At 40.1% G+C, this 22,245-nt stretch overlaps 1 protein-coding gene across 1 annotated transcript in view; it reads right to left on the bottom strand.

Moving 5' to 3' along the window:
- Window positions 1-22,245, bottom strand: part of Btbd9 (BTB domain containing 9) — a 387,287-nt gene that overhangs the window by 86,001 nt on the left and 279,041 nt on the right. Inside the window, exon 8 of the mRNA XM_047557540.1 lies at window positions 9,172-9,361. Coding sequence (XP_047413496.1) covers window positions 9,172-9,361 — 190 coding nt within the window. The remainder of the gene's footprint in view (window positions 1-9,171; window positions 9,362-22,245) is intronic.

Here is a 22,245-nt window from a genome sequence, read left to right as displayed (position 1 = left end):
TCACCCTGCTACTTCCTGCCTCCACACAGGCATGGTATTTAAAGCTGAGGCAGTTGTCTTGTTTCTTTGGGGTGAAAATACAAGTGGAAAAGAACAAGAAAACTGCAGAGCTCACTGAATTGTAAAACCACACCCTTATGGACTTTTTGTTACATGAGCCTCAAACAGTCAAAAGCAAAACAAAACAAAACAAAATTTAAAAAACATTTTATAAGTCTTTCTCAATGAGATTTTCTGTTATTTGTAGTCAAATGCAACCCATATGCAAGCTTCCTTGGAGCTAGTAACCAAAACAAATGTCGTGGGGCTGGGGTTATGGCTCAGTGGTAGAGCGCTTGCCTAGCATGCATGAGGCACTGGGTTTAATCCTTAGCACCACATATAAATAAAATAAAGGTACTGAGTCCATCTACAACTTAAAAAAAAAAAAAAAAAACCCAACAACAACAAAAAACACAAATACACAAACGTTGATAGGTCTTAGTTGCAACATTTAATGGAAATTTCTATAATTTCGTTTTAGGAAACCAGTAGGCTGAACCAGAGGATGAGCTGCCTTCTCCTGCTTCTCATTAGGACAACAGGAGGCTGTAGCCCCGAGCAACAAGCTGGGATCGTTGGAGATGGAGTCTTAGCCCGAGTTGTCTTGCCATGCTCACAGTGCAAAGGAGGAGAAGGACCCGAACTACACTTTGGTTTCTTGGTCTCCTAAATGAAGACAGGGAGAACAGCTAACCCTCAAGAATTGTCAGACACACGAACCAAGAGAACCATTAGCCATTTCTAAATGTTAAACTGCATGGAAAACCTAAACCATCCTGGCTTGTGTTTGGTTACAGTAAAACAATCATGCAGCAAAGGCTCATAATGTCATAATCATCAAGGGACGTACGTGGTTTCAGGTCTCATAAGGTAGAAGGAAGAAAGAGGATCCTCAGCATTAGGTTTTAAGGGCAGCAAGGAAAGAAAATCCAGGCAGAAGTAAGAGCATACTCTGCATTTACCTACATAAGCAATACCCTTTATATGAATTTGATACATCCTTGAAAGAGGCAACACAGCAGAAAAATATGATTTCTCAGCATCGGTGAAGCCCCTAAGGACCTCAGAGAATTGCTCAAGAGTCCTTGAGGGGCAGCAGCCCATCACCATGGTAGTTATTCCTAGGAGGAGGATGCAGAAATGGAGGGGGATAGTCAGGTGAGGCAAGAGGAGGAGGTGGAAGACTTCTTGGTCTTGGAGTTTCTTAACTAGATATATGAGAATGTTTTGGTCAAGTGCCTCTGTGGTCACTAGTTTACAAAGGACTAATGGCTAAGCTTTAAAAGGAGAGAAAGAAAGAAAGACTAACATCAGGAGCTACTAAGATACATCCCAAACATCTTAATGAGGTGGTAAAATTGGGCTCCTGGGGGGAAAGTCTCTGAGTTAAGGGTACCTGGGGGATGTGAAGATTTTCAAAGGTAGATTACTTCTTTGGATTAATTTAAAGATTTAATTTTAAGTGACTGTCACCCTTCATCAACATTCAGAATAGCTTTATTCACTTAATACATAAAAGATATATTAAAGCAATTTGATGTAGAAATGTGTAGAAATTTTAGTCAATTTGCTGGAAGTCCGATGCTGCTGCTGGCCTCCTGAGAACAGCCACACTTCTGTGGCCCTGCACGACCCATCCCAGGGCAGCAGCTTGTACAGCATCTGCATAAGCAGAGCCACAGGAGGAGGCGTCTGGATATGCTCCTTTCATGTGATCTTCCAAGGAGAATGATTCTGGTTTTTAAGATGACTGAGAAGTGAGTATTTGTCATAGAGGTATCTCAAAGAACAATTCTGAGTAATTACTAAGCATGTCTTGCACATGAAATAGCAGGTCAAATGGGGCTGAATCCTCTGTAAAGATGTCTTCTTGATGGGTTAATCTTTGAAAACTAAAAGGAATTTTCCTTTCATGTATCCAGCTATATTTTATGATGACTAGTTGTCAAGTTCCCCAATCACTCAAGAGAGAGAAATGGTTGACACGTGAGGTAAATCACACACACACAAACACATTTTTTGGGCATTTAACCTTTCCTGTTTTTTCAAAGAACATCTGAATTCTAGTCCCCTCTTGTATTTTTCACACACAACTTAGTTGCCATAGCAATACTTTCTGCTCTTAAAATTTCTCTAGTATGAAACTGGCTAAGGCCTATTTACCATGCCCCCAAATTCTGCTGTCTAGGCTCTAGCATTTCTGGTTCCTTAAAGCGTTCACACAGTTCAAGTCCAGCATCGACTGAGAACCATGCATATAATTCCTTCTTCAACGATTTTTCTGGGAACAGAGCTCTGAGATCTGAGGGTGATAAGAGAAGACTTCGGCGTGATGCAGATAGGCACAGAGGAACAACACTTAGTAAATAAATCAGCGAGACAAGGAAGAGTCCCTCAGTTCAGGGCTGTGACAGACGACACTCAGCAGGACTGATATGAAGTAAATTTTGTAAAATATCTTTTCAATTTCGACTAGAATTATAGGCAATCTTAATCCAAGTCAGAGGAGTCATATATTTAGATGTTTGTTGTATTCTTCAGACTATAAAAAGGAAATTTCTAGCTCTCTAGGTTGCAAAGAAGGCTGTCTTAATGTAAATAGATGTACTGCTTGCTGGTGCAGCACTCGGGCAGAATGAAATGGGAGCAGAACGCGACGAGGGAGGCTAGCGCCCTCACCTGCGTTAATGTCAGCGCCTAACTCCAGAGCTTAATCTCAGTCATTTGATGGGGGTGCCGGATTCTTAGCAGTTTCCTCACATACACTTAGATCAGACAACACTGAGCAAATATGATGTCCAATTTAGTTGATAGATAGAAGTCCCTTTAGTGGCACTAACACACTGTGCTGTCAGTTCAGTCAATGAGTGTTTATTGAGTACTCACAGCACACGGAACCATGCAAGAAGGCGCTTAAAATCCGCTGCAAAGATCCAAGTCCATCACAATATTTAAAAATCACTATCTTCAATTTGAGATTATCTATGGTCCTACTAGAGATTGAAGGCAGCACAAATGCAGAAAATACTCAAACAATTACAAATATTATTTGAGCCATTAGCTTCCATTCCTCTCCCCACCCTTACTGACTGAGCCCTCATGTGGAGCTATTCAGTAGGAAACAAAATGGAATGGTCTGATTCCTCTCCTTATTTTCTGTGCCTATCCTCTGGGAGGGAAGAGAATGTGCAATCATTTGGCAGGGTGGTAAGCAGTAGGAAGAAGGAAAAATAGCAGACTAAAAGGAATCTTGATAATTTACAAACTGAATAGATAATCTAGAGTTGGCTGTAGCCATCCAGTATGAAAAGGCAATTGAAGCCAGCATGGGCTTGACAGTTCAGACAGTTCAGAGAGAAAGAAGAACAGGTTAGGACAAATAAGGACTATAGTGGCATATGCAATTAATTTTTTTTTAAAGAATCAATTTGCTATTTCTTCATTTTTTTAATATTTCAGATTTTTTAATTGTAGGTAGACACAATACCTTTATTTTGGGTGGTGCTGAGGATCAAACCCAGGGCCTCATGCATGCTAGGCGAGTGCTCTATCACTGAGCCACAATCCCAACCCTATTTCTTCTTTTTAATCTAGGTTTAATAACGGCAAGACATAAACTGATTGGTGGTGTAGACATTCTGTGCTGTTCTTCTAGAAGTGGTAGAACTGCTTTTTTTCCTGCTGCAAAATAAAAAGAGCTTTATCCCACGGACTAAAGAGACTATGGATACCCATCAAGAACACACTTGGGGCTAGACCCATCGTTTCCTAATATACTGCATTTATATACATTCCAACTGAGGAATTCAAGGTATTGTTGTCATTAACTCCTTAATCCCCACAACACTGAGAGAGGCTCTGGGTATACTCAGCTGCATCTAGCACTGCATTATCTTTGGACATCTCATCTACTTACAATTAGGTTTGTTACTTAAAGCATTATGGGTATTTTACTTACACAACTGCTCATATCAATTATAAAACCATTATTTTCAAGCTAATTTAAAAATTGTTAATTTAATTGACTATCCTATAATTAGGGTTTCAACAAAGTGCTGTCATTTATTAGCTGAAAAAGACTGGGTGATAGGTGTATTTAATGCATAGCATATTTGATTTCTCATCCTACCCTGAAAACATTTAAAAGGATATCATGATTAGCAAGTAGAAAGATAATAAGTCTTAAACTAAGGCGACAGAGGGACTATAAACTAAGACATTAGGCAGATTTGGTTGGTTATTATGACTCTACCCTGGTCTTTTTATGTGGTCAGGCCTCTAAAGATTTCCTGTTATTTAAATTTTAATGTTTTAAAAATGGCATGAAAATGATATAATTACTACTCAATTACCTGCTTTTAAGGTACATTCCAGGTAATTTCTTTCTTTTTCTCTAAAATAAAATGAGTAAATTTTGCTATGTCTATAAACCTAGCAACAACACAGACAAACTCCTTTATTTCCCAGTTATGTTGCCTAGACAGAGATGAAAAACAGGAGAGAGAGAATGTCCTATTAAATGGTCGAGAACTAGGATGCCTCCATTGGGACAGGGTGGCACCTGAGAATCCCAGTTACCTGAGAGCCTGTAATCCCTATTACTTGGGAGGCCAAGACAGGAGGATAGCAAGTTTGAGGTCAGCCTAGGCAACTCAGGGAGAACCTCATCTCGAAATAATAAATAAATGAACAAATAAATAAATAAGTAAATAACTAACCAACCACCCTAGGACACCTCCTGTTGTTGCTTCTCCAGGAGCTTGTGGAGCAAGGTAAGCCAGGAGCAGAGAAGGTGCCATGCTTGTTAAGGCCTGAGGGCCTCCCATTTCTGATCCTCCTCCCCTCTCCTGGTACTCATGAAACACTGGATGGGAGTGGGGTGGGGCGATGGCTTTAGGAGCTGGTGTTGTGTACAGAGACAGCAACAAAACATCCTGGGCCATACCTCTCAAACCCCTCCCTGGCCTTCCTGTTGCTTTCCCCTCTCTCGCTCTGCTCCCGCAGCATGCCAGGTGTGCTTTCCACCCCAGGGCCTTGGCACAATGTCTGTGGTGCCCACCCCAGGACCCCAGGTTCTATTCAATGTCACCCTTCTCAGTTTACCTTTCCATTCACCTAACCTAAAATGGTACTGTCTCCACACCTCTCCCTGCTGACCTTGTGAAAGTCTGACATACTGCGAATAGTGTCTGTCTGCTGTCTGTGTCCCCCATTCATTGGAACATCAGCTCCAGGACAGGAGCAATGTTTACTCTTTATTCAGGCTGTATCCCAGTGTCTACTACAGTGGCTGTCATAGAGTAAAAGGTTTTGTAAATGTTGAATAAATGAAAGAAAAGAAGGACTAGACAGAAGACCAAGATGACGTTTTAAGCTCCCCTCATCAGGAAGCCACAGGGGATCGGTGCCACACATGCTAGGAGGACTGGCTCCTGCTGGCCATTTTCTTTAAGAAAGAAAGCTCTGCTTGCCTATTGGCCGCAGGGCAACCTCTCAGGAAAGGAAGAAATGGTTTCTTCCTTTGGAAGAAACAGCCAAACAAAAGAAATCGTATCCATAAAACAATTACATCCTCTCTTTGGAATAAAGAATGCAGTGATCAAAATAAACCATGCTTGAGACCTTTGCTTCTGAAATCACCAACTGCAAAGAACCTTGAATTTTCAAAGCTTGAGTACCACGTGACTGGGCCCCGCCTCGCCGAGGCTTCCCAGCTCTCCGCCCTCCTAGCTCTGCAACTCTTTTCTCTAGGTTTTGACGTAGAACCATGGGCTGCTGCAGACACAGTGACTAGGAGAGTAAGTTAGTCATCACAAGCAATAGAAGCCGAGGGTCAAATGTCACTGACTAATCAACCTGTCACTGGTCAATTACCTATCCCCATGAAGAGGTGCCACTGATCTAGTTTCCTATCAATAAGTGTCTATCTGGGCACATCAGCTACTGTAACTGCAGCCTGCCAAGATATCCAGCACCGTCCACAGGCATTGGTGGCTAGGAAATCTCTCTCCCTTTCCTCTTAATAATGTCACAGAAGAGGCAAATGCAGTTCCTGACAACATAATGTTAGTTTCACTGAGACGTGTCTCTTTGAACGCTCAGCTAGTTATATGGAGTTTCAGTTGCATGGATTTTCTTACTGAAAAAACAATACCTGGGCTTATGGAAGTTAGAGGCTTCACACTGTGCTGAGATACACAATTCTGCCTCTGCTGTGTTCCTGCTCATCATCCTCCCTCTGAGTCAGGAAAAGAAGAATTGTTCAGGGGAATCATTTTCATTCCACATTTAAAGAAAACCAAGTGGGCACTACTCTCTTGCCTTAAGCCCCAATGACACATTTTTCTGGAGTCAGATTCAACATCTCTGATTCTCTGGTGGAGGCAGGGGCCAAGGTGGCCTTGTCCCATGAAGATCCTGTTTGTCTTCAGTTGTCACCCTGGCAACAGCCTCATGAGGTTCCTGCCGAAACGAATATTGTAGATTTCCTACCATACCTGCTATGATTTGCCCCAGCCATCTTGACAGGCCGCCTCATGCACATTTAACCTGTCAAGAAAAGCTTATTTGGAGCTGCCATGGTTTACATGCCAGGTAGGGCTGGGAGGAGCCAGCAAGTAAACAATTATAATACAAATGCTGTGACAGGAACTCCAGACAGAACACATGGGATGGTAGAAGAGGATGTCTCAATAAGCCCAGGAGATGAAGGAAGGCTTGAGAGGCATTCCCTAAGAAGTGAAATCTGGAGCGGGGAGTAAGAAAGACAGGTAAAGGGGGAAACGAGAAGGTGGTGAGCGGTGCATCAATGAGAACAGCATGATCAGAGATTTGAAGGCAGGGGGTAAGAAAGAGCAGGCACCATGTGCTAACCGCTAAACAGCAAGGCAGGTCAAGATGCTGCACGGCCTGGAGGAGGCCGAGAGAAGAGGCTGGATAGACAAGGTAGGTCAGAAGGCTGTTAAACGGTTCATTGGCACTTTCTCCTGAAGGCAAAGAGCAGCCATGAATCCTCTTAGTGAGGACTGTAGCCATATCAGATTGGTGGTAAGGGGTGAGGGATGGGTGTGGGTGGAGAAGGGAGGGTCAGCGGAAGTCTGAAGGTTAGATAGAGAAGCTAAACTACAAAGGTGCAGCTATGGTCATGGCAGTGGATGGAGGAGAGGTGAGTTGGTGAGGTGCTTGGGGGCAGTACTGCCAGCACCTCAGGGCTGGCTGGTAGGAGGGGGAGGAAAAGGAGAGGAAGGGATTGAGAAGTCTCATGTTTCTGGCTCAGGCAACAGATAAATTAGAGGGAGGGGGTGCTGCTGACTGAGACAGGGAGTCGTGCCATGAGGTAACTTGAGAAGGGGAGGGACAGAAGAACTTACTTTAGACACCTTGGTTTGAGATGCACAAGGAACACTGTCAGATGGGGCCATGGTGGGGAGGGGGCACAAAGTACCAGGAAAGTGAATGGAATAAAGAGAACATCACAAGAGAGCAGGTACAACTACTAAGCTGCCCGTTTGCTTCAATCTTCATTGGCAAGAAGACTGGCCTTCAAATTAGAAATGGCAGAACAAACATAATAAAGAGAAAATTGAAGTCCCAAATAGGTGAAGTGAAAGAAAGAGAGTATCCAGTCAATTTAAATGATTTCAAGTCTCCTGGCTCAGATGAGTTACACCCCAAGCCTGCTGAAAGAAATTGCAGATGTAATCTCAGAGACACGACTGGTAATCTTTAAGAAATTGTGGGGACTATAAGGAGTACCAGAAGACAAAAGAAGGACAACTGTTTCCCAGATTTTTAAAGTGAAGAGGGATAGATTATAATGGGAAATATACAGGCAAGTTTCACATAATCTATGACAAAAATTCTCGAATAGCTTATTAAGTAGGAGGTTGATGAGTAGTTAGTGGATGCAGCTGAGTGAAAGGAAAGGGGTGTTGTTTACAGAGTGACAGAGTTTTATTTGTACTGGTAGCCTGTCTAGACGGTTGTAGCTGGTCTCCTTCCCCTGCCTAAGCATGAAGTGAGTGATCTGGCCTGCAGTCTAAACTAAAGGCTTCTCTGATTTACTCCCTTATGGTCTGCAGTCTATGACATGGCCCTTGAAAAGGGGTTGCCAATTCAATGAAGAAAAAGACAGTCTGAATTTGCCAAGAAATCCAGCAGCAAGTCCTCAGGGTGCTTGGGAAACCTCTGGGGTTATTAGCCCCTCTACAGACCTGTGCCTGTCACACTCCTCCTGCCTCATGTTTTGTCAGTTCTCTCTTTAAACACACTGTCTTGAGGAAGAGTGCAGAAATGACATGGCAAATGTGGCACACGATGGGATGGGGGAGCAGTCACGAGCCTCCAATACCTCCACCCCAGACAGACTGAGAAAGATCCACAGAGAGACATTTTTTACATGAGCACTGTGGAGGCCAGGCCAGGCCAGGCCAGGGCAGGGCAGGGCAGCCTACTCAAGATCCAGATGGCTCTCTTCAACTAAAAGTATTCTCTCGAGGGGCACTGCCAGGCTCACACTTAAAAATTACACATTCCTACAAATCAAGCAAGTTAAAAAGCCTTTCTTAACAAAATGGAAAAATAAAAAACAACCCAGACACAAAGGTCACTAACAAGATTTTTCAGAACCATGCTTCATATTCAAATCTGTGTGGTTCATATGTAATCATTTATTGAAACTGAAAATAATTTTTCATTCTATGTAAAACCTCTCTTGACATTACCCTGTCTCTAGCCAATGCAAATGGAGACTTGAGATGGGGTAAACCTAGCCCAGGAGGCCTCTTCTCTAGTCCCCCACATGCCTGATGGTGCCTTTCCCCACCAGAAATCCAAATGTACACCTGGGACCTTTATTTTTATTTTTAGTTGTGGATGGACACAATGCCTTTATTTTATTTATTTATTTTTATGTGGTGCTGAGGATCAAACCCAGTGCCTCACACATGCCAGGTAAGCACTCTACCACTGAGTTACAGTCCCAGCCCCTACACCTGGGCTCTTCCTGTCCCCGCCTTCCACTCCCAACCCCTTTTGGATGTTCAGAGAATTTCATCACTGAAGTTACTGAAGTCATTATTTTACCAAAATATAATTTTCATACATATAGTTCCATTTTAATCTTCTTACCGTATTGATCCAATCATGTATGGCTGTGCCAGCTGAACCACAATTGCACCACTTCCCAGCTGGTGACACGTGTAGCCAGAATCCCAATCATAATTTTTAGTGTCCCCATTCAGCAAGGCATTTCGGCTCCGACTGACTCCTTCAATTACACTGGCACAATCAGCAATTGTTGCAACATTCTCCATGGGAACTGTGAATGTAAACCCAAGATTGGCATCAGGATAAGAGAAAAAGCATGAGCAGAACAAAATTCATTAATTACTATCTCAAATCAACAATAAAAAGGAAATTAGAACATCTTGATTATCTTAAGACATGAACTTTCCATGCCAAATAATTTTTAAGAAGTTGAACTTAAGGTTAGAACAAACCAAATATGTAGCAATTAATCCTAGAGTATCTTATTAGAAAGAAACATAATAACCTATAAAATGCAGAGGGGATAGATACACTGTGAGAAACTATACAGCAATTGAGATCTCTGTGTGTATGGTGCTGGGGAACAGACCCAGGGCCTTGCGCATGTTAAGCAGGTGCTTTAACACTTAGCTACATCAGTGGCCCAGCAACTGAAATTAATAGCTACAGTTATATACATATGGTAAGTGGGAAATTCATAAATTCCATATTTTAGAATTTACAAAGTAGGAAAGTGATCCAGGACATGATACCAATCCCTTTTCCAAAAGTATAGTTGGCCTCAGCCGTGATTCATTTCCTCTTCTTGTTTACTATTCTGTCACTGAAACACATATGCTCTTTCCTTTGTTCATGAACTGCTGTATCTTGAAAAACCAGCTGTGTTTTGATTCTGAGTCTCTCTGTATACTCCAAGTCCATATTAACCTGCTCATTTATAAAAGTCAAGAGCTTCCACAAAATGATGGCTGCCCAATATGATAAAGATTCTCTAAATACTGAGAAGACAGTCATAAAAGATAAGGGCATTTTAAGTCCCTGGGCCTTTTCTACAGGGTTTCTACCAAAATCTGCAATTTCCTTTAGACATTATAGACAAAACATACAATGTCAACCTGCTATATTTTTCAGCATATCACACTCTGAAAATAGAGTCAGCAATACTACCACCATCTCAAAACACTCCTAACTTTATAATGATGTGGAATAAATAATCCTACATGAATCTTCTGAGCAATGAATTTATTTTCTAAAGTTAGACAAGCCTAGACTTAACACTTCATCTCACATCCTTCACTAATTGCTTTGCTTTTTGAAAATGGGAATGGCCACAGACTAGGAAGGAATGCAGGGAAGGAGGGAGAGGAACAGGATGGTTTTTCTGGTGATGAATCCCTTGACTCTGAAGCTTAACTCCAAAGAAACAAGCAACTGGTGAAATTATCCACAAGGACAATTTCCTGGCAGAAAAGGGGTCCAAAGACAAGCTCCCTATGACAAAACAAAGGTAAAGAACTATCTTCCGAGGGTAAGTCCTGATACTGCCATCTGTAGGAAAAGAGGTAGCATTCCATAATTAAGGAGAGAGGACTTAGAGAAGCGGCATAAGATGCCCAGTATGCTGGGCTGAGCTGGGAGACAGCACTCTAGGGTGGGCTCTGCTGCAATGACAGACAGCCCTCCAGTCCCTCTGTGGCTGAATGCAGCACACATTTATTTTTCACATTTCACATTTTGTACTTAATCAGCCAGGTGGCTCTGCTCATTATATCACTTAGGGATCCCAATGACAGAGGTTTTATACTGACAATCACAGAAGCAGGGAAGAGAATGATCTGGACATTGGCTCTTAAAATATTTCCCTAAAGTAATATGCCACTTTGCTCACATTCCATTGGCCAAGGCAAGTCACATGGCTTTAAGAGGTTAGGCAGGGCAGAAAGAGCCACCCTGCTGTGTGCACAGAAGAGATACCAGGAGGAAAAAATGGATATTTGGTGAACAATAGTAACACCTAGCACATACGTTAAACCAGGATAAAGGAACATCAATAGAGACATAAATTCGATCATTTATTTATAAAGTATTTTCATGTAATTCCAAAACGTATATATCCAGCTCCCTGCTAAGGGGCATTTAGATCATTAACATTTTCTTCTCCATTACAAATAGAAGTGTTTCTCTGTGTTCCTGGTTAAGAGTTTCCTTAAGGAATATACACTTGCTGCATAGAATAGAAGAACATAATTAAAAGAAACAAATAAAGAAAAGAATTATACTCATGCCCATGTTTTTCTTCAACTTCCCTGGATCTTGTCAAAATTACTCACCAAAGTAATTGTAAACATTTACTTTCAACTCATTGAAAGTAATTCTTGGTAATGGACAGAGAGTATGAAATGATTCAATAGTGTGGAATTAGTTCTTTACCTTTTTTCCTTAGAAGTTGAACCTCCACCTCTCCTTTGTAAACTGCCTATTTTTTACCATTTGCCTATTTTTCTATTATCCTTCTATAATTGATGTGCAGGATGCCAATCTTTTGTAGGTTAACACTGAGTTGAAATATTTAATCTTTCATTTATGATTTGAGCTTTCCCTTTCTGATTTGTAAATTATTTCCCATACCCAGTCCATAAAGGTATTTTCCTGTGTTTTCTCCTAAAAGTTTTCAGATTTTCCTTTTCACATTTTAATCTGCTTAGAATTTATTTTTGGAATGCTGTGAGATAGGGATTATTCTCATCTTTTATTCATAAGGATGGCCAAATTCCCCAGTGCTATTTAATGAACAGTCCATCCTTCTCCCCACTAATTTACACTATTTTGGTCATGTATAATGTTTGCCTATGCGCCGGCATCTCTCTTTAAGGTATCTATCCTGTTTCATGGGTTGCTCTGCCTACCTTTGTGCCTCTACCATGCTGTCTTGGTTACTATAAATTTACAGTAATCTTAAAATCTCATAAGATTAGTGCTTCTCCCCCCAATCTTTCCCTTCTTTTCTTCAAAATTGTTTTAGACATTTTAGTCTTTTCAGGAAAATGTTACATTTTAAGTTTAAATTTTACATTTAACACTCATTTTTCTTGTATTTCCTATTTCACTAAATACTTCTCTTATTTTTTTCCTTCTGTTCCTTTGGATTTACTCCCTCCCACCCTGCCTACCCACTACTTGAAATGAATACCTAACACCTTTCTCTTTCTCTCTCTCTCTCTCTCTCTCTCTCTCTCTCTCTCTCTCTCTCTCTCTCTCTCTCTCTCTTTTTTCTTTCTTTCTGCAGTGCTGGGGATGGACACCAGGGCCTTGCATGTACTAGGCAAGTCCTTTACCACTGAACTGCATCCCCAACTCATGAATGCTTAACTCATTAAACTTTTTGTTTTCTGATAAATGTATTTAAAGCTGATACTTTACTTTGAACTCCTATTTCACCTTTATCCTCAAGTTTTAACATACCATACAGTGTTTTATTTATTTTATTTATTTACTTATTTTTATTTGAAAGATTTCTTACATGTATATAGGGTAATAATGTTTCTCTCATTCTACTGTCCTTTCCATCCCCACTATCCCACCCCTCCTCCTCACTCCCCTCTGCATAATTCAAAGTTACTTCATTCTTCTCTAGTCACTCCCACTATGGATCAGCATCTGCTTACCAGAGAAAACATTTGGCCTTTGTTTTTTTTGGGATTGGCTTATTTCACTTAGCATGATGTTCTCCAATTCCATCCATTTACTGGCAAATGCCATCATTTCATTCCTCTTTAAGGCTGAGTAATATTCCACTGTGTATATGTACCACAATTTCTTTATCCATTCATTTGTTGAAGGGCATCCAGGTCGGTTCCATAGTTTAGCCATTGTGAGTTGAGCTGCTATAAACATTGATGTGGCTGCACCACTTTAGTATGCTGATTTTAAGTCCTTTGGGTATAAACTGAGGAGCAGGATAGCTGGGTCAAATGGAGGTTCCATTCCAATTTTTCCTAGGAATCTCCATACTGCTTTCCAAAGTGGTTGTACCAATTTGCAGTCCCACCAACAAAGTCATACAGTGTTTTAAAGAGTACTGGTCAGGTATTATGTAGAATGTCCCTCAACATATGTTTGTCTGATATACAGTATTTCAAAAGTTGATCACTTTCAAATGTTTTCTAATTTTAATTATGATTTTTTCTTTTCATTCAGAGTATGTATTTAGCTTTCCAAGTATAATTTTTCATGTCATCTTTTCATTTGCTGATCTTTTATTCCATTGCAATGCAGACAAAAGGTGTGGTCTGTGCAATAATGAGCATGTAGAATTTGAGATTTGCTCTCTGGTCCAGTATGTGATTAATTCTTAGTATTTCATGTGTGTCTGAAAATAAGTGTGCATTCTCTAATTTGAGGGTTGGATGGTTCTAAATATGTCTGTTAAATCAAACTTGTTAATTGTGTTATTAAAATCATTTACATGCTTACTGATTTTTCAGAGACATTTGTTAAAAATCTGCTATGACTATAGACTTCTCAAGTTCTCCTTATAATTCTTTGGATTTTGTTTTATATATTCTGGGATCAAATCATTTCATATATATTATTTTAGAATTATTATACCTTCTTAGAAGACTAAATCTTTCATTATATACTGTTCTTACTCCTAATAGTGGCTTTGCCCTGAAGTCTACATTATCTGATGTCAAATAACTATGGCATCTTTACTTTGGGTACTATTTTCTTAGTATCACATTACTTTTTAATTTCCTGATTTCTTGTAAATAACGTACAATAGTTTTAAAACAATTTCAGTGTCCTTTGTCTTTTAATTGACATATTTACATGACTTACATAAACTGCTGTTACAAATATATTTGGAGTCTTTTACTTTCTATTTACAAGTTTCTTCTTTATTGCTTCCCTTAGCTTTCTGTCCACTCTGCTCCAATTTTCTAACAAATTGATAGTTTTCTTTATTTCCCTTACCAATTATCTCTATTGATTTGGTTTGGAAGTTATACAATTCATTTCTACTCTTTTGCTAGTTATTCTTAAATTTTAAACAATCATACCAGACTCAACAATGCCTAAAGCTAAAAACTGCATATTCCCTTCTCCTGAACAATACAGAAGACCTTAACATTTTTTTTCCTTAATATTTTTTAAAGCAATTGCTTCCTGGCTTGTCATTATTATCTAACATTTTAGTCCTACTCTGTTTTATATTCTCTAAATTAGTCATTACTATTATTTCATACAATCACAATTTATTTATCCACATTCACCAATTTCTTCACTATTACTTTTTAATATCCTCTCTTCTTGGTTCAACTTTCTTCAACTGATGACACATCTATTAGTATTCGGCAAAGTTTTGTCTGAAAATATATGTTATAGTTTGGATATGAGGTGTTCCCCAAAGCTCATGTGTGAGACAATATAAGAATGTTCAGAGGTGAAATGATGGGGTTATAACAGCCTTAATCTAATCAGTGCATTGATCCACTTGCATGGATTAACTGGGTGGTAGCTATAGGCAGAAAGGTATGGCTGGAGGAGGTAGTTACCTGGGGTGTGCCTTTGGGGTACATATTTTGTCCCTGGTGAGCAGAGCTCTCTCTACTCACTGGCTGCCATGTCCTGAGCTGCTTTCCTCTGCCAGGCCTTCTGCCATGTTCTATCTCACCTGGAGCCCAGAGCAATGGCATCAGCTGCTATGGACGGATGAAACATGAGTGTCAAATAAACTTTTTCTCCTCTAAAATTTTTCTTGTCAGGTCTCTTGATCACAGCAATGAACAAGCTGACTAACACAGTATAATTTGCCAACACTCTTCAAAACTACTTTAATTGGATATAAGCTCCTAGTTAAAAGCTGCTTTTCTTTAGTACCATGATGCTATTATTCCATAGTCTTCTGGCCCCTACTATTTTGTCCATTAAAGTCAACAATCCCTCAAACTCTAATAATTGCTTTTTCTCTCCTTTTAATTTCAAGGGTATTTCTCCGTGGTTTTGATGTTTTGCAATTATATTATGTTGTACCCATGTGTAGGTGAATTTATCCTGCTCTGGACTAAATGTGAACACTATAGCTATATTAGTCAGGGTTTTACAGAGAAACAGAACCAATAAGGTATACAGAGAGAGAACACATATGAGAAAAGGGATTTATTATGGGAATTGGCTCATGTATGATGGAGGCTAAGAAGACCCACAACACACTGCCTGCAAGCTAGAAAGAGAAGGAAGCCAGCGGCTTAGCTCTAAGTTCAAAGGCCTGAGACTATGGGAGTTGATGGCATAACCCTCACACAAAGTCCAAAGGCCCGAGAACTTGAAGTTCTGATGTCCAAAAGTCAGAAGATGGATGCGCCAGCTTTGGAGGAGAGAGCAAATCTGCTTTTGCTCTGCCTCTGTGTTCTACCCTGGTCCTCAACTGAGTTACGGTGCCTACTCACACTGACTGAGGGCAGATCTGTCTTCCTGATCCAAATGCCAGTGTCTTCTGGAAACCCCTCACAGACTAACACCCAGAGATAATACTTCACCAGCTGCCTGGGCATCCCTCAAACCCACCAAATCCATACCCCAATTTAACCACCACAATGCTCCCATTGGTTTTGGAAATTTGGGGCCCTTATTTTATTGAATACTGATGTTCTCTCATTTCCTGTTTTTCAGTATTCTTAGATTCCTATTAAATCTATGTTGAACTCCTAATTCCATCTCCCTGCTTCTTAACCTTTCTTGTATTTTTTTTTCCTTTTTACTCTCCTTGAAGCATTCTGAGTAATTTCTTAAATTGATTGTGTTCACTAATTCCCTTCACTTATGCCTAGTCTGCTGCTCAGCTTGTCTACTGATTACACTTTCACTACTGAACAAAAAATAAAAATGAACTAGAGCTATGTGTAATTTTTTATTTCTATGTACTTTATATATATGTGTCTATATAATAAATATTGTGTAAATATACTACGGATGTATTGGTCTCTGCCCTAGGTTCCTGAGTTAGAACTCCTAAAACCTTTGTGACAGGGATTCCAGGAGAACCTTTTGTTCTAACATTCAATCTTTGATTCTGGTTCTTGGCATAAGCTTCTAAAGTCTTGGAATTTCTAGGGTGACAGGAGTGTCTGTTATTCTAATGAGGTGGCTGTGTGAGCTCCTAGATGGGGACTGTTCACCAGAAAGACCAGGCATGATCAGAAGGCTGGAACTTTCAGGCCCTCTCCTCATCCTCTGGAAAGGGAAGAGGGGCTGAGATTGAGCTCATAATCGACAGTGCCTCTACGGTAAATCCCCATGAAACTCTCTCGACTGTGGTGCTGGGAGAGCGTCTGGGTCTTTGAACCTGTGAACGTGCTGGGGTGACAGTCCATTCAGGAGGCCATGCAAGCTCTGCCCCTCCCCACGCGCCCGCCACATGCACTTCTTCTTTGATTGGTCATCTGTATCCTTTATAATATCCTTTATAACAAACTAGTAAATGTGTTTCCCAGAGTTCAGGAAATATCAAATCCAAGAAGGGGACTGTGGGAACCTTTGGTCCGTCACCAAGCTGGACAGAAGTTCTGGGTAACCTGGGGACGTCCTGCTTGTGTCTTATGGTGTCTGCACTAACTTCTGTTGTGTCAGAAATGAACTAGGACACTGCTGGAGAATTGCTTTGGTGTGTAGAGAAAAGCCCTCACATAGAAGTACTCTCTGTGTAAGAGAAGAAAAAGTTTTTTCTTTTCCTTTTTCCTGCTACATTTTATCAATGGGGATCAATCTCACACAGGAAGATCGTTAAGAATAAGTGATAGGAAAACACTTAAAATACAGTTCCACTTATATTACTTAATAATACTATGTGGTGGAATTATAATGGAAAGCTAGAGAATGGTAGACTCTAAAATTCAGATTCTAGGTAGGAAGATACTGGTGATGATCTTGGGGGAGGGACACACAAGGGGCTTCAAAGGTTTAGTGACGCTCTGTCTCCTAAGCTGGGTAATGAGTATCTGACTGTTCCTGTCCTCCAAAGCTTACACATAGGGATTATTTTAAATTTCACACATTTTAACACCATTTTTATGAAAACCAGAAAGATGTAAGCCTCTGAAAGGATAAAATCCTTGACCATGGCTTCAAATGTTGATATCCTCTACAGACACTACTAGGTCTCACCAGTTGTCTTTCTCGATTCTGTTAATTTCCACCTATGCTATACTTTACTGCCTCACAATTTTGTCACTAGATAATTTGATTCAATTAGTACATCAACATCAGAGACTATCTCAAAATCATTAGATACGGTTTCAAGCTCTGGGCAACAAGGCTGGGTGGGACAAGCCTTTCTAAGTCATTTTCCATAGTCACATTTATAAATGAACTTATTAAAGAAGATTTGTTCACTTTCTCTAAGCAAAACTGCTCCAGTAATACCACCCTCTGGCACTCTGGGTGGTCCAACATATATGCTACTATAAAGAATTTTGTCTTCTTAACAAGAAATCCTATAATCTCTGTACTGGAGAAGAGTATACTATGGTTTCTATTATGATCCTGACATAATTATCCACTAATGTTTATTAGTCAAAGTCTGTGTCTATAAAAGGAGCCTAACATAGAAACACACAGATGCCCCATACTTACAGACATGGAAACTGACTCACATCATTGAAATCTACCCTGTATCCCACACTTCTTTTTCTTTCTTTCTTTTTTCTTTTTTTAGTACCAGGGATTGAACCCAGGGGCACTTAACCACTGAGCCACATCCCCAGCCATTTTTATTTTCGAGACAGGGTCTTACTGAATTGTTTAGGGCCTCACTAAATTACGAAGGATGGCTTTAAACTTGCAATCCTCCTGCGTCAGCCCACAGAGTCGCTGGGATTATAGACTAGTGCCACAGCGCCTGGCAGTCCCACATTTCTATTTTTCTTTTTTTTTTTTTTTAATATGTTTTTAGTTGTAGGTGGACATAATACCTTTATTTTATTTATCTATTTCTATGTGGTGCTGAGGCTCAAACCCAGTACCTCACACGACATGCTAGGCAAGTGCTCTGCCACTGAGCTACAACTCCAGCCCCCACATTTCTTTTAAAAAAAAATACTTTTTCTAGAACTAGGCTAGCGACTTAATAATCAACTCAGCTACCTACTTCATAGGGTTGCAACATCAAAAGCTTAGCATATTTCTTACTTCTCATTCCTACTTTTTGATAATGAGTCTAATTAATAGTATTATGACCAAATGATGCCTCTAAGATGGAAGAAGAGGACAGGGGTCTGGGCACAAACTCCCAGATGATGATGACCTTCTGACAAGTCATCAAGATGAGACAATCATTCTAGCACTGTACCAATTCTTAATATCCAAATCACTTTGTCAATCTGCCCAAACCTGATAATTAAGAGATTCAGACTGTGAGTTTCACAAAGGCAGGGACTTCTGACTGTAAAGAAGTAGTATGTGGCACAGAGTAGGTACTCAATAAACTTTTGCTGAATGAATAAAATAATACCCATGTAAGATCGTGGCACTTCATCTTGCTTAACATAGTTCCTGACCAAAAGTTAAGAAAAACTAAAAGTTACTAAATAAAGCAGGAAAAAAATGCATTCTCAGTGAAAGTTTTCTTAGAAAAGTAAAGTATGATCAATTTCTGGGTCTTGACCTAAACATTAAAAAGAAAACAAATACGCCCGAGGCAGAGAGTTGCTATGTAAGCATTGCACCCCCTCCACCCTCTTAATGTCTCCCTAAAAGTTTGTCCCACATACAGTGTTTGGTCACTCAGGGTTGACTAAAATATTTTTGATGAAGAAACCATTTTGGAGGGCAAAAGGGAAGGAGGAACAGATTATGACACGGTTTTTGAAGAATATAAAAGGTTCTTTAATCTCACACTGTAGTCACATTATAGGTGTTCTGACAGAAGAGGTTTATCCTGAATGTCACCACTGGCTTCACTAACAGAAGCCACTTCCTCCATTTCAGCAGGAAATAATCCTACCATTAATTGTTCTTCCTAGAAACACATGCTTCTGCCCGCCTAGCTGGCTGCCCAATATTTAATGGTCTGAATACGTTCTGTGGTCTTTGTGCCGGGAAAAATTAGAGTGTGACTCTACCTGACGGCAACACACAGAAGGTGCCGGGCTGGTTTTCTTCCCAGCGGGACTGGGCCACTCCCGCTCTGAATGTTCATTACCGTCTTTCATACGCGTCTGATAAATTTATTAAAAACACCATCTGGATGGGACTCGGCTTTGGGTTGTATTTCCAGTCTTCCAGTCTCCTCCCTTGGTCCCACTGGAATTTCTGCCCCAATTTGTGTCACTTTGTTTACAAATGCACACTGCCAAAACCCAGCATCTTGCGTCTGCCTCTTCCTGGGTTTCCTCTGCCATCCTCAGCCATGCACCTATTACAATAGCTTGTGCTGGGAGCAGAAGGCAAAGGGGAGCTGCCTGGGCAGAAATTACTTTTCCCCCTCCGTGCACACAGCAATTCTGCTCAGACAAATTTAATTTGCTGCTTCTGAATGCAAAAGTTGCATGTTAACAAAGTGTATACATTCTGCCGTGTATGAATATCGGAATGACTCAGACTGTGGGGAACGGCAGAGAAAGTGATCTGAAAACCACTTTACTGCTCCCCGTCCCTGCGCAGCACCAGGGGTGGCCAACAGTCTGCCAGTAAATTTAATTCAGGAGTAATAAATTTTTAAAAAGGCAGTATTACTTCACTAGGACATGACCTGAGGGCCACCTGTACCAGCTATATTTAAAGATAAGACTGACATGTTATTTAACTGTCTCCAGAGATCACCTTTGAGAGGTGGGGAAAAAATGCATCTGAAGCAGCTTTTTAAAAATGAAATAACATTTAGCACTTACAGAGGACTTTATCTTCAAAAACTGTACTTGTGGTGGACTTTATTCAATGCTTCCCTGGCTGCTTTCATTACAAAATTGCTTTCTAACAGTGTAACGGCTCACGCAGCAAACAAGTACTTAATAGGCTCAGAGAAGATTTTTCTCCATTGCTAAGATTTAGACACCAACCAAGTGTTTCTGGTCAACAAGACAACTACAGCTGTTGTTAGCTGCAGGTCACGCCTTCATATCCCCCCACAGAACTACTATTTTTTAGGGGTTAGCACCCTCAGGGCCTATCCCAAGCCCACATAGGAACTTGTTGATCAGGCAGGCTTCCAACCCGATGCAATTCAACCTTCTGTGCAGTAATTCTCAAGGAAAAAAATACCCACAGCTGTTACGTCTTAACAGCTGTAAAAGAACAATAGCTAATTAGAGAACAAGCCAATCTTTCTTAGAAACTATCAAAAAGCTGCAAAAACACACTCTTCAACACAGGCTCCTAGTTTTATCTATTAGATGAAGAAGAACCACTTTTCAATCATAGATGATGTCAGATCTCCAAAAAACAATCAATTATATGTGGCATACAATTTTTAACTTTCCTTTCCCAAAGTGCTCCTCAGTCTCTCTGTGAGAAGGCTGCCCAAACACAGTCCCAAAGGACCGAGCCATGGCCACCTCTCCAAACCCGCCAGGCCACAGTTTTTCGAATGCTGGGTTCCCCTTCCCCTGAGGGCCTATTCCTGCTTCCTTCCTTTTAGGCTGTTTTAATTAGCATTTAACTCTGTATTTGGATTGTTCTTGTACCAGCTTCAATTTTCATATCACCAAGTTTGCCTAATCCATACCACATCTTAAGATTATACTTCACCTGTCATGCTGGGCTCCACTTTAGCGAAGGAAAGAAGAGGTGACACTTCTAAACTTCAAATGTGCTCTCCCCAACTCTTCAAACATATGCAGACCTAAGTAAAGCTATAGCTCTAAGCCCTTCAGGGGAAGCAGCCCACTCTGGAGAAGATGAGAAATCAGAGAAGGTGATCGTCAGGGGTAGAGGTGAGATGGGGTAGGGACAGTGGGTCTCAAACATGCAGGTTCACTAGGATCATTAAATTTTGTCTCTTCACTCTGGGGCCTTTGACAGAAATCACATTCCAAAACTAACTATATGGTTTACTCTCTTCTGTGTAGTTTGAAAATCCTGCAGTTTAAATGCTGGAGGTTTTAGCTGAGAAAATCTTCAATTTAAAAAAGCCCTAAAGAATCAAGCATCAGACTTTTAGCAGCAGTAACTATTGTAGTGTATCAGAGAGGGATTCGCTCTGTGGGAGAGCCTTGAAATTGAGGACAAAGGCATTTCCAGGTGTAGGAAAAAAAAAGATATCCTAAACATTCAATTCTGGGTTTGAATAGGCAATATCTCATTGGGGTGATTTTTTTCTTTTTCTAGACATGATCTATCAGAGAAAGAGATTCCACATCTGTTTCCCAAACACTGAGAATTTATTCATGTGGTAACTCAAATACCCAACATGCAATCATTGAAAATGGTTTTGCAAGTTTTGGAAACCTCAAAGTTTTTGGAAAAATTTTAATATAAGGGTTATCTTTTTCTATGAACAGCACTGTTAGGGTTTAACATGGATTTATTTTTCCTTATGTCCTAAAAGAAGTCTGACTCAACAGACATATTTTTGTTTCACACTACTACTGGTTTAAAGGTCTTGTCAGGTCACAACAATTTTGTGACCCAAGAGCAGAGTTGTCACTATAGGTTTTGGAATATTTCTTGTTGACTTTGTGCAAAGAACAAAGGATCTATAAAAACTTGTTTAAAGTCCCACAGAATAAGTGGTAGTTGAATACGTTTTTTTTTTTTTTTTTTAATTCCTTTAATAAAGGAGTAACTTTTTTTTTTTTTTTTTTTTTTTTTAAAGCTGGAGGCTTGGTTCAAACCCTAACAGACTGGTTTTGGGATTAGGGATAACCTTTGAGTCTTAAGACACTGAATAAAGCTTCTTTAAAATGCATCAATGATGATAAAATTTGAGTTTTTACAAAAAGTAGTTCAATAGTGAGGTATTCAAATACTAAGTGGGGTTCTGGATGCTATAAAGAAAATGCCCCAAAAAGATCTGTAGCAAAGATGCCCCTCTAATTCCACTTTAGCAGAATCTTCCTATCACAGCCTTTAGAGGTAAAGAGAAAAAGATTAGATATAACAACAAATTCTGAGATCTCAGCCCCACACATCATCCTGGATTCAGTAGTGTGAGAAGGATCT

Source organism: Sciurus carolinensis, chromosome 7, assembly GCF_902686445.1.
Source record: "Sciurus carolinensis chromosome 7, mSciCar1.2, whole genome shotgun sequence".
NCBI lineage: Eukaryota > Metazoa > Chordata > Mammalia > Rodentia > Sciuridae > Sciurus > Sciurus carolinensis.
This window is presented reverse-complemented; position numbering and strand designations above follow the sequence as displayed.